Source organism: Pyrgilauda ruficollis, unplaced genomic scaffold (genome assembly GCF_017590135.1).
Source record: "Pyrgilauda ruficollis isolate IOZ18807 unplaced genomic scaffold, ASM1759013v1 scaffold10, whole genome shotgun sequence".
In the NCBI taxonomy this organism is placed as follows: Eukaryota; Metazoa; Chordata; class Aves; order Passeriformes; family Passeridae; genus Pyrgilauda; species Pyrgilauda ruficollis.
In genome coordinates, this window is record NW_024508101.1 from 6,483,236 (window position 1) to 6,501,086 (window position 17,851).

General features: G+C 46.4%; 1 protein-coding gene and 1 long non-coding RNA gene across 8 annotated transcripts in view; one reads left to right on the forward strand and one right to left on the reverse strand.

The window, feature by feature from the left end:
• Positions 1–371: 371 nt before the first annotated feature.
• On the reverse strand, positions 372–2,273 carry LOC121349654. Its single transcript, XR_005954575.1, has 2 exons — positions 1,632–2,273; positions 372–868 (listed from the first exon to the last, which is right to left on the reverse strand). It is a non-coding gene; the product is annotated as an uncharacterized LOC121349654 (long non-coding RNA).
• ADAMTS9 (ADAM metallopeptidase with thrombospondin type 1 motif 9) overlaps positions 879–17,851 on the forward strand; it is a 79,973-nt gene continuing 63,000 nt past the window's right edge. For 6 of the 7 annotated variants that reach the window (XR_005954571.1, XM_041460249.1, XM_041460265.1 and 3 more), the window contains exons 1-7: positions 879–1,693; positions 1,792–2,180; positions 3,329–3,491; positions 15,827–16,113; positions 17,070–17,153; positions 17,256–17,377; positions 17,739–17,779. Coding sequence is in view for 6 of the 7 variants with exons in the window: in XM_041460249.1 (XP_041316183.1) it covers positions 1,600–1,693; positions 1,792–2,180; positions 3,329–3,491; positions 15,827–16,113; positions 17,070–17,153; positions 17,256–17,377; positions 17,739–17,779 (1,180 nt within the window). In the remaining variant the exon portion in view is untranslated. Of the gene's footprint in view, positions 1,694–1,791; positions 2,181–3,328; positions 3,492–4,786; positions 4,919–15,826; positions 16,114–17,069; positions 17,154–17,255; positions 17,378–17,738; positions 17,780–17,851 lie in introns of those variants that run through there. The other variant, XM_041460297.1, reaches the window with a different exon arrangement.

The following is a 17,851-nucleotide window of genomic DNA, read 5'->3' on the forward strand; positions in this document are numbered from 1 at the left end:
CAGGGTGCTCTGCCAAGCACTGCAGCTCAGGGAGGTATGGGTGAGTTATCTCCCAGTAAGTATCCGAGATTTTAATTAAACCTGGTTTATAAATGCGGGCACAAGGCCATGCAGGGAGATTATGTGCCATTACACCTTGCCCTAAGGATGTGCTCACTTGGTCTCCACAATCCTGGAGATTCCTGCACTGTCGAGGCTCTGCCACCAGAGCTGCAGCCATGGTCAGCCAGTAGCAGTGTTGAAGATGCACAGCTTTGCAGGTGATGCTTTATTTACTCTGAGTTTTACATTCATCATACAAAATTAATAATTGACTCCTAATAGTTGAGATTTGTAGCACTTCACTAGTTGTTTTGAAGAGTCAGGAGGTACCATTTTGCCCAGAAGTGGATTCTGAATTGAATTTTATTTTAGAACTTTCCCCTTCTGCAGCAAATACCAGCATTTCTGTGCCTTGTCCCAAAGGTGAGCAAAGAATGCAAAGAACTTTGACATCTTCTATGGAAGTGCAAACTGAACTTTCGAACTTCTCTTCTGCCTTGCTTACAGGTTTTAAATGTTTAAAAACCTTTTAAACCAAGGCTGGGAGTTTTGATTTGAGGAAGGGGTAGAAGACAACCCTTAACTACATTTAGTTCTAAAGGATGTCTAAAATTTTTACAGAGACCTTTCAAACTGTAAAACAGGATAAAATAAACTCAGATTTGGAGTTCCTTTTCCCTCAGGGTGCCTGAAAAGTGCACAACACAAATCTCATCCTGAACAAAAGTTGCTTGAAGTGCCTCTTATCTGAGAAATGCATAAGAAAACAACTGCTATAAGAAGTGCCACACAGGGGATTCTTCAACTCCTGATCCATTTCTTCAAGCTGCCTTGGGGAAAAAAAAGGGAAAACGTTAATTAGGTAAGAAAACCCAGCTCTCCTCCCAGTGAGTGACAAAGAGACTCATCCCCACCGGGTCCTGGCAGAGCAGGCAGCTGCCGGTGCCGCTCTGCCTGGGCTGCTTTGGGATTTTAAAGCCTTTTGGATGGAGCCTGCGGGGAGCGGTTGCCGAACCAGGGTGTGCGAAGCCGTGGCTCGGACTTCCCCCGCCCGCTCCGTCCAGCTCCAGCGACGGCTTTTCTTGACTAAAACCTGCGACTTCGGCTTTCGCCAGCAATGAAAAAAGAAAGTGTCATGTTGGAAGGAGTGGAGCGGGTGGGAGCAGAGGAGGGCGGGCTTCATCTATGGAGCACGCCCCTTTTAAACTGAGAGTCGCGGCAGCTCTCGTCCACCAGCCCGACGGGGGGAGAGGCGGAAAGCGAGGGAGAGCAGGCGGGCGGGCGGGCGGCTCCCCCGTCCCGGCCCGTCGGTCCCGACCCCGGCCCGTCCGCCCCCGCGCACCATGCGCGGCCCCCGGCGCCCCGCGCGCCGCCGGCCCGCCCGCCCCTAACGCCGCCCGGCTCCTGCGCCTTCCCGCGGCAGCGCTCCGGGGGCCGGGAGGGGGGCCACAAGAAAGGAGAAGAGAAAAAAAAAATTAAAAGAGGGAAAGGGAGGAAAAAGGAGGAGAAGAAGCGGAGGCGGGGAAAGCTGCTCCTCCGAGGACAGCGCGCAGCACCATGCAGCTGGCGCCGCTGGCGCTGGCACTCACCACGCTCTTCATCGACGGCTTGAGGACGGGAGCGAGGAGGCAGAAGCTGCACCCCAGGCAAGGTAAGGGGGTGCTCGGGGAGGGACGCGGGGAGTGCTGCGCTGCCGCCCCCCGGGGCCGCGGGGCACGGCCACTTCACTCAGCGTCTGTCCCCTCGCAGCCCAGCTGCTGGAGAAGCTCAGCGAGTACGAGATCGTGACTCCTACCCGAGTGAATGAGTTCGGTGAGCCCTTCCCCACCGATGTCCACTTCAGGCGGCGCCGGCGGAGCACCAGTGCTGCCCCCGACGCCTGGACGGCGGCCGTCGCCGACTCCCCGAAGGCACACTACAGGCTGTCCGCCTTCGGGCAGCAGTTCCTCTTCAACCTGACGGCCAGCTCGGCCTTCATCGCCCCGCTCTTCACCGTCAGCCTCCTGGGAGAGCCCGCCGCAGACCAGCGGCGCCTCTACGCCGAGGCGGCCGACGCCGATGTGAAGCACTGCTTCTACCGGGGGCACGTCAACGCCCGCCCTCGGCTCACCGCCGTTATCAGCCTCTGCTCCGGGATGGTGAGACCCCCGCCCCGCGGAGGGCCAGGGGCGGAAGCGGGGAGGAGGAGGAGCGGGACGAGGGAGGGAAGGTGGGCGGGCAGAGCGATGGCGGGCGGGCAGAGCGACGGCGCCCGCCCCTTCCCCTCACGGCAGCGGGCGCTCCGGCCCACCCCGGCCGGGGCTTGCTCCCACGCCGCTCTGAGTCGGTCGGGTTCCGCGGTGCGCCGCTCCTGCTCCGCGGATTTTGGGGGGAAAATGCCATCCACCGACACCCGGAGGGGGCGGTCCTCGGGCACGGACCTCGCCTGCCCCCGGGAGTGCCGGTGAGCGGTGGCTGCGGGCTTAGCACCAGCGCTTGTCCCGGAGCCACCCAGCACCCGGGACATGTCCCGCTCCCTGGTACCCTAGCTGGGTGCCCTTCGGTGCGGCGATGTTGGCACCGGGATGCGCAGAAGCTCCTAAAAGGGCTGACTCTTCTGTCTGTCCTGGTGCCTTTCAGTCCCACGGGGTGCCAATCCCAAGGGCTCCCCGGAGGTTTCTTCTGGCTTCATTCAATCCAGGGGTTCCTCTTGATGCATGTGTTCACCTAGGCTTGGGCACACGTGTATGTGGCTTTCCTCCCTGAAGGGAAGGGATGGACAGCAGTATGGGATGGCTGCAGAATGTTTTGTTTCGGAAATTTTTTTATTTACCCACCAAATATGTGCATTCATAGTTGTATGCAACTAGGAGCATTGATGGTATAAGCATCACAACTTCCTCTGGTCCTTACATGTTGGTTATAAGCCTGTCTCATGGAAATGTGCTGTGTGAAACCAGCACATGATGGGGTTGCACTGGCGCCTCCAGCACACAGCATCCTTTAGGTAGAACTGGCTTGTAAATGTCACTGGCATAAGGGTCTGGTGGACATGCCTCTCTCGTCTCATGCTCCCTGCCTGTGGGTTAGTAATTAGCCCTCTCTAAGCACCAGTGGGATGGCTGTGCAGCCCAGGGTGGATACAAGCAGTGTAACCAAAGCTGGAGCTCCAGCTTTGCCTTCACAGGGTTTACCACAGAACTAGGCACACCTCCCTCATTAACTGCTTGCTTTCTGGGGTAGTGCTGCCAGCTGGCTTGTCATCGCGCAAAGCTGACCTCTTGTTCCTCTCTCTGGTCCCCCTCAGCTAGGCACATTCAAGTCTGATGATGGGGACTATTTTGTAGAGCCACTTCTATCACTTGAGGAACAGGAGTATGAAGAAGAGCACAATAAACCACATCTTGTCTACCGACACCGGACACCTCCAGCCAACTCTTCAGGGGACTGGCAGACTTGCAATACTCCAGGTACTCATTTTCTTACTGCCTTGATGACTCGATACTTGGAAGTGCTGTTTGCAGTTAAAAGGCAGTAGGTTTGTGGGGAAAAAAAGGGATGTGGAGTTGAGGGACCCCTCTAGAAATGGTGCTGTGAGTGCCAGGACTGGGCTCGTGGCGGTAGCACTGTCCTGGAGAGATGTGGTGCACCCATGCTTTCTAGGAATTGGTTATAAGGAAGTTGAAAGTCAGAAAAAAGTTTCCCTTTGATTCCTGATGTAATGCTGGCAAGAGAGCTTTTCATCTGTCTTGCCTTAAGTATCCTGTGAGCCCTTAAACTTGTTTTCTGTTCTATCCTACCAGCCATCCTAATCTGATATACTCTCTGTCTGATACTCTGTCCTTTAAAGGACACCTGTCTTAGTCTTGCTGTGCTCCTGGTCTTCTTTCCCCAAATCTGGCTGTGAGTTGCCACGTCTTAACTTCTTTCTAGTGGAAATGAGGAGGTCCTAACACCAACCCTGACAGTTCTTCCCTTAGTAATCACTTTTCCATGGTTCATTTTCAAAGGCTTTTTTTTTTTTCCTCACGGCCCTTCCTCCGCCAGCACCATCTCTATGACCTCCTCACTCCCTCTTTCTAGTCCTTGCACATATGAAGGAGCACAGACCTTTTTCTCTCCCCCATCATGTGCCTTGATGAGCAATAGCCTTGCTCCTACTGTCCCTATTATCTGCAGTGGCCTCCTGCTGCTCTCTGCTTCCTTGACTTCCTGATGTTCACAACTAATCCTCCCCTTTGGCAGCAAATACCTAAATTTTCTCTGAAGAAGCTTATTCCTTCTGTCTCCTGTTTCACCTGTGGTTTTGCTCTCCTCCTTTGGCCTGCAGCTAGATCTACAGTAACTTTAAAGCCTAAACAGAGTAGACCTGGACTGAGTTCCCTTGTGGGCTGCAAGCTGCTCATTTGCTGCAAAGTAGGTGGAGTTGTTCAGGAAGTAAAGATACACTAGAGGAGAAGTATGGTGCCCAAATTAGGCTGCAGTTAGCACGTGTTACTTGTTTGGCATCCGTGACTGTGGATCCTGGCTGTGCTGTTGAGCTGTCAGTCTGTTCAGCTTGCACTGATCATGCTGACTCCAAAGATGCTGTGATACTCTGTGACCAGCCAGAGCAACATGTGTTTCTTCTAGAAGACATGTGAATCCACCTCCACATGCAAACGTATGTACCAGGGGTACAGTGGCACCTCTCACAAGGCTGTCATTGTTTGTTCTTCCAAGGGTTGCTGCTGGAATATGCCATTCTGGTTTCTCTCTTCCAGCTGTTTCTGCTCCCTTCTTTGAGATCAGATGCAGGAGACTCAGAACAGTTGGAAAGAAACACGGAATCTGGCACATTGCATCAGTAACCCTTGGAGGAACGGAGCAGCAGATCACAAGACTCATTGAATCAAAGGTAGCTGGGAGGGCTCTGAATTTTGCTTGTGAACTTGACTCTATGCTGCTGTAACAGACTGCTGTATTTCACCCCACTGTATCATAGTTTCCATTTAGGATATTATTCTTCTGTATTGTAATTCACAAGAATAACACTCCATCTGTGATTTTACCAATGTGCTGTATATCTCTTCCTCCTTTGTTGCAATATGCTTTGCTTCTTGCTTGTCTTTGTTTTCTTGCTCTTCTCAGTTGCTTCATGTAGTGGTGGGAAGAGTTCTCACCTCTCACAAGCTTAAGTGTTCCAGATAGCCATGAGAGTCTTGTCTTCCTGTCCTCTTTTCCTCCATCTCTCCCTCTTTACCATCTCTTCTTTTTGTCATGGTCCAAGCTTTTGAAAGGGAATGATGCTATGGCCATATGTGCATGGTGAACAAGTCTTGGTTATTTCATTTAAGGAGCAAGTTCAGAGCAGCTTGGGCAATGCTGAACCTTGGTATCCTACCTGAGGTTACATCTGGTGAGAGAAGGTATCTCACATGTCTTTGCAGCAGAGGTGAACATGCAAAATCTAGCAGCACTCACTGTTTTAGACAAGGTGTATCTCTCACTCCTGCCAGAGAAGAATGGCTTTGTGAGAGTTTGGGAGTTAGTCATAATTGTAGGGTGTTGTGTGAATCCAGTCTTTTGTCAGAAGAATCTGTGAAACAGTGCATTTGCTTTGCAGGCTTCTGGCAGGGGTGGAAATTTGCTTGAAGAGGAAATTCATGGGAGGGAAATCTAAGATACCCCCTCCTGGGGTGAGCAATGTTGCCAGGCAGTGGTGCTATTAAGAATGACTTTCTGATAGTCATCTTCCTGGAAATGATTAATAGTCAACATACTGGTGTGCCCTTGCCGTAATGATGTAATTTTAGACTTCTCGAGGTATTCAGGAAAGTTTCCCTTGTGAATTGACTAACAGATTGAGTAAAAGCTTTCATTGGCAGCAGTCTCCCTGGTACTTTTAGGTTTCAGTGTCCTGAAGTCAGCTTAGAAAACCAGGTATTTGCTTTTGTTAAGTTTTAATTAGCAGTTTCTGATAACAATTTTAGGTCCTCTGACATAAAAGATACTCTGCAGGTGTTGTGGAAAAAGATCTTTTTCCTCTGAATGTTGATGGATATCAAATGAAAGCTGTGCTCTGCAGGTGAACTTTCACAGCACAGCACTGGGGTCTCTGGCAATGCATTTCAGCCGTCTGGCATACAGCTCAACCGCCACAAGAAAAACTTTGGACAGAGTTTTCCTTGGGGTAACAGGTTAATGTAGTTTCAGTCGTAGGAAATGGTGCATTTTCCTCTCCTTCTTTTCTTTTAGTTAGTGCCGTGAATCAGTTTGTCATCTGGCCAGGGATCTGGCAGAATAATTAGTTGTGTTTTACTGGATGAGGACTTGGCCAGGCGGACAGCATGATGTCACTTAGGTGCAGCACCACTACCACCCATCGCTTCAGGATAGCAAGCTCTTCCGACCCAATTATTAAATATCCGCTTTTTTGAGGTGGAGGAGGAAGAGAAAAGAAATTGCGATCCTAACAAAAGAAAAGAGGAAGTGGCTCATTGCAAGGCTGGAGAGCGCCGCTTTCCTGCACCCCACGGAGGAACTATCTGACTCCAGTGATAAAGGCGCGGAGCCGCATCCTGCATCCGTGTGCCTGCCGCCTTCATGAGGCCGGCAGCACCTCCCCAGGCCCCCATCCAGTGGGACCTTCTGCCAGGAGCAGACCCATGAACCCTTTCCATGTGAAACCATCAAGGTTTGGTCCTGCAGAGAGGTGTCTAGCTCCAGATGCCAGTGGGACACTGCCTTTGGTCATCACTTAAATAAATCACTTCAGGCACTTCTTGCTCTCGGTCTTATGTCCATTTCTGCTGCTTCTCCTTTCTGTCGTGTTTCCCATGCTTTTTGTCAGTGATGTATGTATATATGTATTTCTATGTATATTTTGGTTATTGAGTTCTCTGGAGCTCTTCTCTTCCAGTTTTGTTGGGGTCTGTGATAGCTTTAGCCTTCTACTGAACCTTAGAATGAAAATCATTCTGCCTGTTGGCCACCCCTTGTTCTGAGACAGATGTGACCTCCACCTGCCTGGTTGCACTAAGCCACAATTCCCCTTTGTCCGTGAGTATAATTGCAAGTATTGTGCCCTTTCATCGCCCCACTTCTGTTGCCTGCCCAGCTTTTGCTCCAAACTTAGCAAATTCTGTGCAGCTTTTACTGTGACCCTGATGCAGGACTCCCAACTAAAACTTTTTGAGGCAGCTCCTTCTTTGTACCCATGATGCCTTAAGTTTTACCTTTCATAATTTTTAGATTCCATACTGCCTTAGAGTGTGATTCTGTTTCATATAAAGTGTTAGTAAGTTCTCTTCATAGAGTAGTTAGACAAAACAATCCTTTTCCAGCTTGAGAACCAAGGACAGCCATTACAGCCTCAGACCCAAAAAGTATAAACAACAGCGAACTGAAGAGAGCAAACTGAGAGTATGGGACTTCATAACCTGAGGCTATAGTTGGACAATTAACCCTAATACGTAAATGGACCAAAACTTGTAAAAATGTGAAAACTCGTGACTGGTTGTCCATCTTGGGTGTAGCCATGGCCTGGCTCTTATATTGCACAAGGTGTATCCTTTAAAGGCCTTTTAATAAATACCTACTTTATTCCTTTAACATTGTCTAATCTATGTTCCAGATCATCCTCTTCAGGCATCACCCACTGCCTTCATTTGGCTGATCTACGCTTCCCATTTCTAGCCCAGCTTCATTAGTTAAATACCTCTCTGTTCTTGCCTCATTTCTCATTATTTTTTTTATATTCAAGACCTGTCTGGGGCTTAGATGAATAAACCAATGACTGAATGTATAGTGAGTGTGAGCTGCTCCCTCTCTTGCTGCTGGTCAGCTGTGCCCATCCCAAGGCTGGTGTTGGACCTGGGCTCTTGGGCTGCATGTGAGGACCTTGCACAGAGTCCTCACTCCTTAATGAGAGCATTTAAAGCAGGAATATCCACCATGGGCAAAACTCGTCATGCAGAAGCAACAATAACACTCTGATGGTGCCAAACTAGTAGGAAGATGATTAGAGCTGTTCCTGTTTCTGGAGGGGAGCCAAGGGGCTGCAGCCAGCAAAGAGGCCTTCCAGCAGTTCGTGCTGAGGTGGTGAGGTTTTGGAAACAGCTTCAGATGAGTGCAGGACAGAGCAGGTCTTACCTGCGCCGTGCTGACTGTGCCCCCACCCACTGCTGGCAGAGGTGGGAAAGCCCAATGACTCACCTGCTGAGGCTGCATTCCAAAATCCACCAAGTATTATCAGCACAGATGGCTGTGGGACACAACCTGCATGCTTAGCATATCCCAGTACCTGCCAGAAATGGATACAAAAGGGTCTCAAATTTGCTGGTATTTTGTGGGGTGTTACAGCAGTTTGACTACTGGAGAGTACACGTGTGGCCAGCCACAGCAGCTCCACAAAGGGAAGCCCCATGTGGTCCAGGTGAGGAGGAGAGAAGCTCTACCTGTAAGTTGTGCTGAGAAGAGTCCTATAAAAAGCAGAGGAGAAACCAGCAGCATGAACCATGTCTTGCCGCTGAGCTAGCGTGACACAAGCATACTCAGTAATGTGTCACTGATTTTTCAGTTGCATTAACGAGTAATTTGTAATAGATTACCCTTTCATAGTAACTGCAACAACCTTTCCCACTGAATGTGACACTGGGAAACCACCAGAGCAGAGGAGTGCTGCCCTGTGTCTTGAGCAAGCAGATGCCTGTTGCTGCCAGCTCAGTGATTGTGATCTTGTTTCTGCATGATAATTAGCACCAGCTTGCTCTCCTAATGCCAGCCAGCTGCATGGGAAGTCACTGGTGAACCAATGGCACAAGCAGGAGATGGCCTATGTTCATATTCCCATGTGCTTGGAAGGGATGATCAGGTTGAAGTTGCCAGAATGGGGGTTTGTTAGTGTGTTATCAGTGCCATGACCAGGGAGGAGATCTGGGGAAGGATGTGTTAGGTGTCTGGTACTGTGACTAAAGCCTGACTTTGTAGTGTGGTCTTACACTGGTGCAGGAAGGGAATGAGCTTTTGTTCCTGCTCCAGCTGTGGTTCAAGGTGTGTTTGCAGTGTTAAAATTGGCAATGAAGTGGAATGAGGCCAGTGATGGAAAATTTCCTGCTCCTTCTCCAGACCCTTTGTGTGTTTTATGTTGTTACTTTATAGCAGTTTCGAGGCAGAAACTTTGAATTCTTTTTCCACAGGACGCAATGTTTGTACTCTTGTGAGTGGTCTGTGGTGAAATCCCAGATACTTTGCGCTTGGATTGTTGGTCTAGAGCCCTTTACTATTTTTGCTGTTTCTTTTGGACTCTGTCTTGCTTCCAACTGTGTCCCCTTTTTTTTTTTGTTTTCAACTCATTCATCCAGCAGAATTTTGCATTCTAGGTGTCTGGTTTCCAGGCAGGTCTTCAGGCAAATTCTGTACTGCTGAGTGTCACGTAAACTCAGGGTTGCAGGAGATCTGCAGGGAGGTTTTCTTAAGCCTTTACTTCCAGGTTGAGCAATCCTTGAGCTCTTTCAAGAGTCTGTTTAAGCTGTCAGCTTTGCTTTTGGCCCCAGGGTAAAACACTGACTTCGTTCTTTTCCTCAGAAAAGTTTCTTATCTTAAAGAAGTGGATTGTAATTTTTAGTCAGATAGTAATTAATTCAGGTTTCCTTCCCTCTCAGAATAAAGAAGACAATTACATCACAACTCCCATATGCTAATATAATTAATTCTATTTCTGCCTCCCTGCTGAGGTAACAGCACAGTAAGAGCCAACTGGTATTTGGTCAGATGGGCCTGGGAGGTCAAGCACAAGCTTTTGCCGTGCTGAGCTGGGAAAGGAATCAGTCTGTAATGTTTGAGGTATCTTGTGACGTTGGCAAGTGAAATATGGTAAAAGACTACTTCAGTTAAAACCATTGATCACAGTCAGTGATACAAATCCCATATTTAGTTTTTGCTTAAGATTCCTCAATGTGAGTTATAAGTAAAGTGCGTGCATTTTGTTGTTGTTACTCTTAGTATTGAAAATGTATCAAGCATCCATCTGGTGCCCTAAAGGTGTAAGACTTAAGATTGTGACTAAACAACTTGTTGATTGGTTATTGTTCTGCAATTTAAATGTGGTAAGTGGACAGAGCTAAATTATTCTCCTGGAATCAAAATGGACATACTTCTACCTCATCTGTGTGGACATCCACTGAAGGAGGACAGGTGGGAGAAGCAGGGGGGGATCACTTTGGTGCTTTCTATCTGTTCCCTGTGGCATATACTACTGAAAATAAACAGGCTGACTATTCTGTGACTGCTTTTCCCATATGCCTGTGATGTCATTATCAACCTCCCTGAGGTCAATTGCTGAACAATTTCTTTTTTTTTCTGATGGGATATTTTGTCTTATCTTCTGCTGAATGTCAGTACAAAATTGTGGTGGCCTCAGTGTTATTCCTGTTGGCATAGTACCTCATAGGTGTCACTAGACACCAGTGTGGGACACAGGTTGGTGTACTTGTGAGTGTTGTGCATTGGGAGTTGCCTGAAGAGCATGTGTGGGAGTTCTGTAAGATGATCTTGAATCATTTTCTGCCACATGTTCAGCTCATGTGTTAGTATCTCCTTTCTTAAAGAGGAAATTTATTGTTTTGTTCACTAATCTACTTTCTGTCTACTGTGCAAAATTGATAGCTTTCACTTACAACTTTTTACCTTAGGCAGAAAAATAATCTTTTAGGCTGGAATGCATTCTGATAGTCATCACCTGGAAAGAAAACATCTAGAGTATGTGTGGTCTTTAGTGTGAGCATGGTATAAACCAGAGAATGTTTTGTTACTAAGGGAAGCTGATTGCTGCTCACTGCAAGTCCATGGTTCTCAGCATTCTGGTTCAAGCAATGAGAAGAAAGGCAGGGTCACCCTGACAGACATCAGGGTTCACCACCACCTTGAGCTTTGGCACCTCCAAGTCTCTATAGTCACAGACACAGGATGCAGTGAGTGAATTGGGGTGAAAGTGTTGGTTTTTGCATCAGTGATGCTTCATGCCAGTCTGAACTGGTTATGGCTTTATAGCTTTGCTTTCTGGCATTAATATTTTCACATATTGCAAACACAAATTGCAGGCTCTGGGCTTGACACGTGGGACTGACTTCAGCAGGAGGAGCTCCTGGGCATGGACCTGGCTATAGGGGCAGCTCTGGTACAGTCAGGGAGCTATCCAGATGGAAGACAGGATTAATCCTGCTCATAGGACTGATCATCTCAGTGTGGTACAGAGCAAGGCAGTGGCTGGTCTCCCATTATGTTTCAATCCCTGGCTATTGTCTCAGCAGGGTGTGAAGCTGCTGGCAGAGAAGGTGTGTTCAGCTTTGGGTTGTGCTGACTACAACAGTACCCCACAGTAACAGAGGTGAGAATTTGGCCTCATGCAAATCCATCTGAGATACATTTGAAGGTGTATCTCTTGATACATCTGAAGGTGTATCAAGATGTTTTGTATCTCTGAAAGACAGAGATACAAAACATCTCGATATAGAACTAGAGCAGACCCAGGGCTGGAAAAGTTCTTTGGTCTGGCTTCTTAGCTGTTTGTGTCCTAAAGAGGAGCCAGTTTCCATTCCATTTCTTGGCAAGAAGAGCCTAAAAATGTGGTTCAGTTTCAAGCAGTCTGATCTCTGCATCAAGGCAAATCCATTCTGCCTCTCTCTTGTGTTTCCCAGGTGATGGCAGTCCCTAGGGCGGCTGCTGTTGTACCAGCTACAGGCAGCAAATCCAGCCAGGCAGCTGGAGCTGGGGCTTGTACTGAAGCTTTTGGCCAGGGTTTGCTCCTGTGGAGTTGAGGGAGACAGGTCACACACTGACTGACTGCGTGAGGGGAGCTAAGCTGAATTTTGGTCTCTTTTGTGGAGGTGTGCAATAATTTATTATCTGTGCAACTGGATCAGAGCTAGAAGTGATGCGGGCCAACTGCTGAGTGACAAATTTTGTTAAAAATCCTAGGTCACACATTCAGAAAACTTGTGATAATTAGTCAGTTTGAAAGGATCATACATTTTTTTTCTAGCAAGGAGATGTTGTTAGCTCAAGAAAGAATTTTTCTTCCCCCTTCTCTTGCTCTCTCTTTCTTTGTGTTTTACTTCTTTTTTTTTTTTTGCTGCTATGTGCAGCTCTTATGAACTTGGAGCTGAACTGGAATTGCTTGAATTGTTACATGTCTTACTTAATTGTGCAAATTGCTTTCTATTCCAAGGACTAGTTAATGTAGAAATGGAAAGGATTAGGACTGTTGGGATAAGTGATCATTCTGTCTTTTAATATTTGGTTTAGTATAACAATAATTACTATGTCAAAAGCAGATCCTGACTCTGCCCTTTCACTCTTTCATGCTGGCAAAGTACTCACACAGGGCCCGAGTCTTCCCTGCCCTCTTTCTTGTGATAGATCCAAAGTACATTAACCAGCAGGAAACATCCATAAATCACCTGAATGGGTTCTGGGCTGAGGCTTCTTGCCCAAGCAAAAATAAATGGCATTAGTGAGAAGATGCCATCAGGAAGTGATGTCCTTTCACAGGATTGGGTCTCCTTTTAAGTCCCACATTACAAAGAAGAAACCAAACAGAAAAAAAATTAAGATAAACTACGAGGTCTGTATAAAGACAGTGAAAACAGCATAGATTGTCTTAGTAAAGTATGCAGTAAAATGGACATTATTCTAGCCTTTACCTGCCTTTCAAATGAATATGAACTGTTGAGTCAGTGCATGGGCTCGCCTGATACTTGAATTATTGAACTGTAGTTTGCATGGTTTTGAAGGGTTTGTCTACTCACTGGAGTTTGGTTTTTCTACAAAGTAAAAGAAAAATGTTTTGTTTCTTAAACCCATCCAGTTACTGCCAAGTGTAAGTAGATGTGTTTCAGGTCATTGCAAAGATTGGTGACTTGCCAGAAAACCATTTTTCTTCCTAATTTCTGTTACTATGTTAACACAACAGGAAAAAAAAGGGAAAATAAGGTGGGGAAATATCACACCTTTTTCTGATGTTATATGTGGCAGTAGGAAGCTGGTGCTGCAAAATCACAGTTTTGTGTAATGTGAGAGATTTTCCCTTCTGCCTGATGGAGCAGGGCAGCACGTTGCACCATTCAATGAGATCCCTGCTGTTGTGGCCATTGTAATGGAGCAGGATATCAACAGAATCAGGCACACAGAGTTCCTGGCAGTGCCTGTGTGCAGCTCCCATTAATGTGGTCAAGATTTTACAGATGGGTTGAGAGCAGTGCACAGCCATTAGCATTTAATTTTTTACAGGTGAGTGCACACCATCTACATGCAGGAAAGCTGGGTGAAGATAACAGTTCACTACTATCAAAGTCCAGGGGCGGCTTTCCATGCAGTGCATCCCCATCACTGGTGCCTGGTTTTCCAGTAACCAGGCTGACAAACACCCAATATGTGACCTGTCCAAATAGCACACTGCAAATGTTAGAGTGACTTTGTGAGTGGAAATAATTCAGTTGTTTTGGAAGTGATGATGTGTCTGACTTCATTTGTGTGCTGAATGGGGAAGGAAACTGATACTGTACCAACACTTGGCAGCATTATGTTAATGATTGGACTTGATGATCTTCAGTATCTTTTCCAACCTAAATGATTCTGTGACTCTGTGCCAGATCTCTGCACGAAAAGGAAAGTTATTTTTCCTCTGTGCTGGCCATACCTGGCTTTGTTGGGCTCTGAGTCCCCTGCATGGTCAGGGGCAGGTCAGGGCTCTCAGAACAAGATGTGGAATTTCATGTGGTACTCTCTGGGTTTTGGGTGGGTTTGTGGGGTTTTTCTTAGCGTGTGACACCAACTGCAGGATTTCAATGCAAGCCCAGTGAATATCAATTTCTTTTATACACCTGTGTGATAGGTGTCTTCAAAGATAGGTGTCTTTGCAATTCCCTCTTTTTTTTTTGCCATCTAACTTCCCTCTGACTGGATAGTTGGAGGAGAAGGCACCTGAGCCTCGTGGTCCCACCTGGGGCCCTGCAGAGCTCTGCCTTCACTCTGCAGCCTTGTCTTCAGCCTCACTTGAGCCCTGTTGAGCATCTCCCCATCCTTAACACATTTTTCCTTGGGCACCTGCTCCTTTTGGAAGTCAGTTATTTAAACATCCTTAACACATTTTTCCTTGGGCACCTGCTCCTTTTGGAAGTCAGTTTCAAATTTGAAAATTTGAGTGGCGGTCTGAGGGTGGCAGAGAGGAGAGGAGAGAAGCTGGCTGAAGGGCTGGGGTTAACACTTTCTCCTCAGTCTGGTCCTCTCCTCACCTTTAAGTTATTTGTATGCATAGTTGGCTCCCCAAGCTGATTGGCACTGAATGAGTCGGGATAATGTCATGGTTGCCCACCAAGCGGTGCCAGCATGAGAGCATAACCTTGCCAACACAAGGGCATTGATTAGAGCAGAGGAACTAGGGCAATCCAATTATAACCACAAATGCCATTGGCTTTCTCAAATTCTTACTCAAATAACTGCAGACTCTCTGCTGTATTAAGGTGGTCTGGACCATATCAAGAAAAGGGAATTTAGAGGACTTAGGTAGCACAGAGTAGGCAGCATTTAATTCTTAGCTACCCTATTGCCTATTTACACACAGGGCAAAAGGATAGTATTTTTCACATAGGTAGAAGCTGGCTGATCCCCTTTGCCTGCTGTGATGCTGCAGAATATATTTCTTTATTTGGAAATTATTACAAATATTCCTCAAAGGAAACTATACAGGAAAAATAACTAAGAAGTTTCCTATCATTTCAATCTTGTTTGAGCATTGAATATTCCTTTGTTCTGTAATATTGTGCTTCCTCTAACCTACTCAATGGGTCAGATAAGGAAATGTGATATTTTTCACCACCATGATGAAATTAAACTAAAGCTACAAAGAGCATGAGGGTTGTAGCCTGGAGTCGTAGATGGGTAGTTCAGATCTGGCTTTATATTAAATGCAGAAGTGAACAGTCTTTCGTGGATGAATCACATTCAATTAGCTACTTCCTATGATGAACTGATTAAAAATTAAGTGGCATCAAATAAGCCTGATTTTGCTCTTACATTTAAATAATGCTATAATTACTTACTAATCAGATGGTAAATCTTAATTGTACACGTTCCATATGTTTTATATGCCTGTTCTCCCTCTTCACTTTGTCGTCTTTGTATCAGCATGGAGTATATTTTCAGGCTGCTTTTATGTTTGGCCTAATTGAATATCAAAAGCAGTATATGTGAAACTTCCTGAATTCTATTCTTTCGCCAGTGGCAGCTGTGCTATTAGATGACCTTTACCATTCCTGTAGCACAGAATAATAAAGGGGAGGGGGGGAGCTGAAGCCCAGCCGTGTTATTGTTAGAGACAGAAATAAATCATATATAATTGCTTTGCTGTGAAGGCCAAATCCTGCCGTCCTTCATGCCTGAGTTAGAAATACAGGATTTGGACCTTTGTTTCCTGTGGTTTCCTGGCCACCTTGGACGTGCCCAGAATCCTCACGCTGCTGCTGCAGTGGCTAATTACCATTGCAGGGCTCCCTCCCTCCTGCACGGCCCAGGAGCTGGCTCTGGTGCAGGGAATGTCCACCTCTAAGTGCTACTGGCTTCCCCAAGATGGCTTTAAAAATGAAGCCTTAGATGTTGAGTTACATGGTGGGCTTCCACAGAGTGCTTCTGTTTCAGTTCCCTGCTTGTTTGGAGCAAGCCCACACAACTTTGTTGAGGTGATAGGTATTTTGACTTAGCATACATGTGGTATTTATTTAATTCACTCCAGAATGTACTGTATGTTTTTTCTGCCTTTTAACTGTAGATCATGACCACAGTCACAAAAAGAACAAGCGGAAACACTGGAGAAGGCAGTGGGCAGAGAGCAGCATTTTGTCTGATGTGGAGATGTTGAAACACAGCCTGGAAGTGAATTCTTTTTCTGGGGACAGCAACAAGACGGGGACCATTGGTGAAAAGAAGAGCCACAAGCGAACGAAGCGGTTCTTGTCCTACCCACGTTTTGTGGAGGTGATGGTGGTGGCTGACAGCAGGATGGTCGCCTACCATGGAGCCAACCTGCAGCACTATGTCTTAACCCTGATGTCAATAGTGAGTGTTCAACCAGGGCGAGTAGATTCACCCACAAATCATTTTCTAGTGGTCACAGAGCCCCTCTCTGCTGTGTTCATATGCAACGCCATCAGTTTGCCTTCCCTAGGCATGGAGATAATGCTGGGGTTACATCAAAAGTGGTAAAACATGGCTGGAAAACGCTGGTTGGAGTCTTCTTTCCCAGATCCATCATGCTTCCTGATCCTTCTCACACCTCTCTTCCAGCTTTCTGAACATCAGGCACCATGAGCAATGTCACTGGTTGTTTAGTCCACATGCTGCACTCTTCTTTTTACTTAAGCCCACGTGAAATAACAGCTGAATTAAAAAGTTACTTTGGGCACTGTGCCTTCCAGGGGACTGAGGCTGGTAGGTTATGCAGTTGCCTGACTTCCCTTGCTGTTGCAAGGAGAAGGAGCCTGTTGTCACCTTCATCCTTAGTATAGTTGGCTTTCCAGGCTAAGAACAAGCACCTTAGTAGCTGCAGGTACTAGGATGCAGTAGTGCAGTTTCCAGTTCTGTAGATGCAGAGTGACTGGCAGGGAGTATCCAACATATTTGTGTCTCTGGAGGGATGTTCATCCTGTTTGAGGGTAGAAGTGCACTGAATACGTGGTCTGAAACTGCCCATGTCAAAATCAGGCACTTGGAAGAATAAGTTGCTTTTGACAGTCTTGTTTGGTGGTGTTTGTGTCTCAGAGCAGAATGATCCTTTAATTTGGTGAAAGGTGTGCTAAAGCAAAAGGAAATATTTGATTTCTGTGATACCAGCAGGTTTTTTTGATTCTAAAATTGTGCTTCTGCCAGGAGGTCTCTCGAAGTAGCATCAGAGCACTGAGCAGAGCAGAAGAGCAGCCCAGGAGAAAAACAGTTGCAAAATAGAAAATATGTGTGTTGTCTTGTTTGTTTCCTTGAATGTTAACAGTAATTCCAAATATTGCTTTTTGAAACAGGTGGCTTCTATCTACAAAGACCCAAGCATTGGAAATTTAATTAATATTGTTATTGTGAAATTGGTCGTGATACATAATGAGCAGGTAATGGAAATTATTTTCTTCACCTTCTTCTTGACAATGGCATTTGTAGTGAGCATTGTCATGAATAATTAAAATACCTGCTTTCTGTGTATTGCTTATCAGGATGGCCCTGCAATATCTTACAATGCCCAGACAACATTAAAAAACTTCTGCCAATGGCAGCAGTCCCAAAACCACCCAGAGGGAAGTCACCTTCGCCATGATACAGCCGTGCTTGTTACCAGGTGTGGTGAATATTCTCATGAAAACTGTAGCCAGTTGTGTGTCAGGGGCCATGAGCCTGTAATATATGGGAAATGTTCAGGTTTTGATGTGCATGTAATGATACTTGCAGGGGAGCATGTGTCCACCATAACAAGAGATGATTTTGAGAGGTTCAAGGCTGTCTAAGGTCTGCCTGTGGGTTTAGCATAAGAAGAAAAACTGACTGTGGTGGGGAGTTAGTTTGGACTCTGGATGATGTGGCAAACCAGCAGGAGAAGGTCCATTGAAGGACCAGGAGTTGTTTCTGCTGTTGTTACTGTGCTTGTACCTTAACTTACTGCTGCATTGAGAATTAATGTGTCAGGTCTGTTCTGCTTTCAGACAGGATATTTGTAGAGCACACGACAAATGTGATACTCTAGGTAAGGAAAACCTTTTGTTTTGTCTTTTAATAATTTTTTTTTTTGTAGTGACAATGTTAGTTGTCTGTGCTG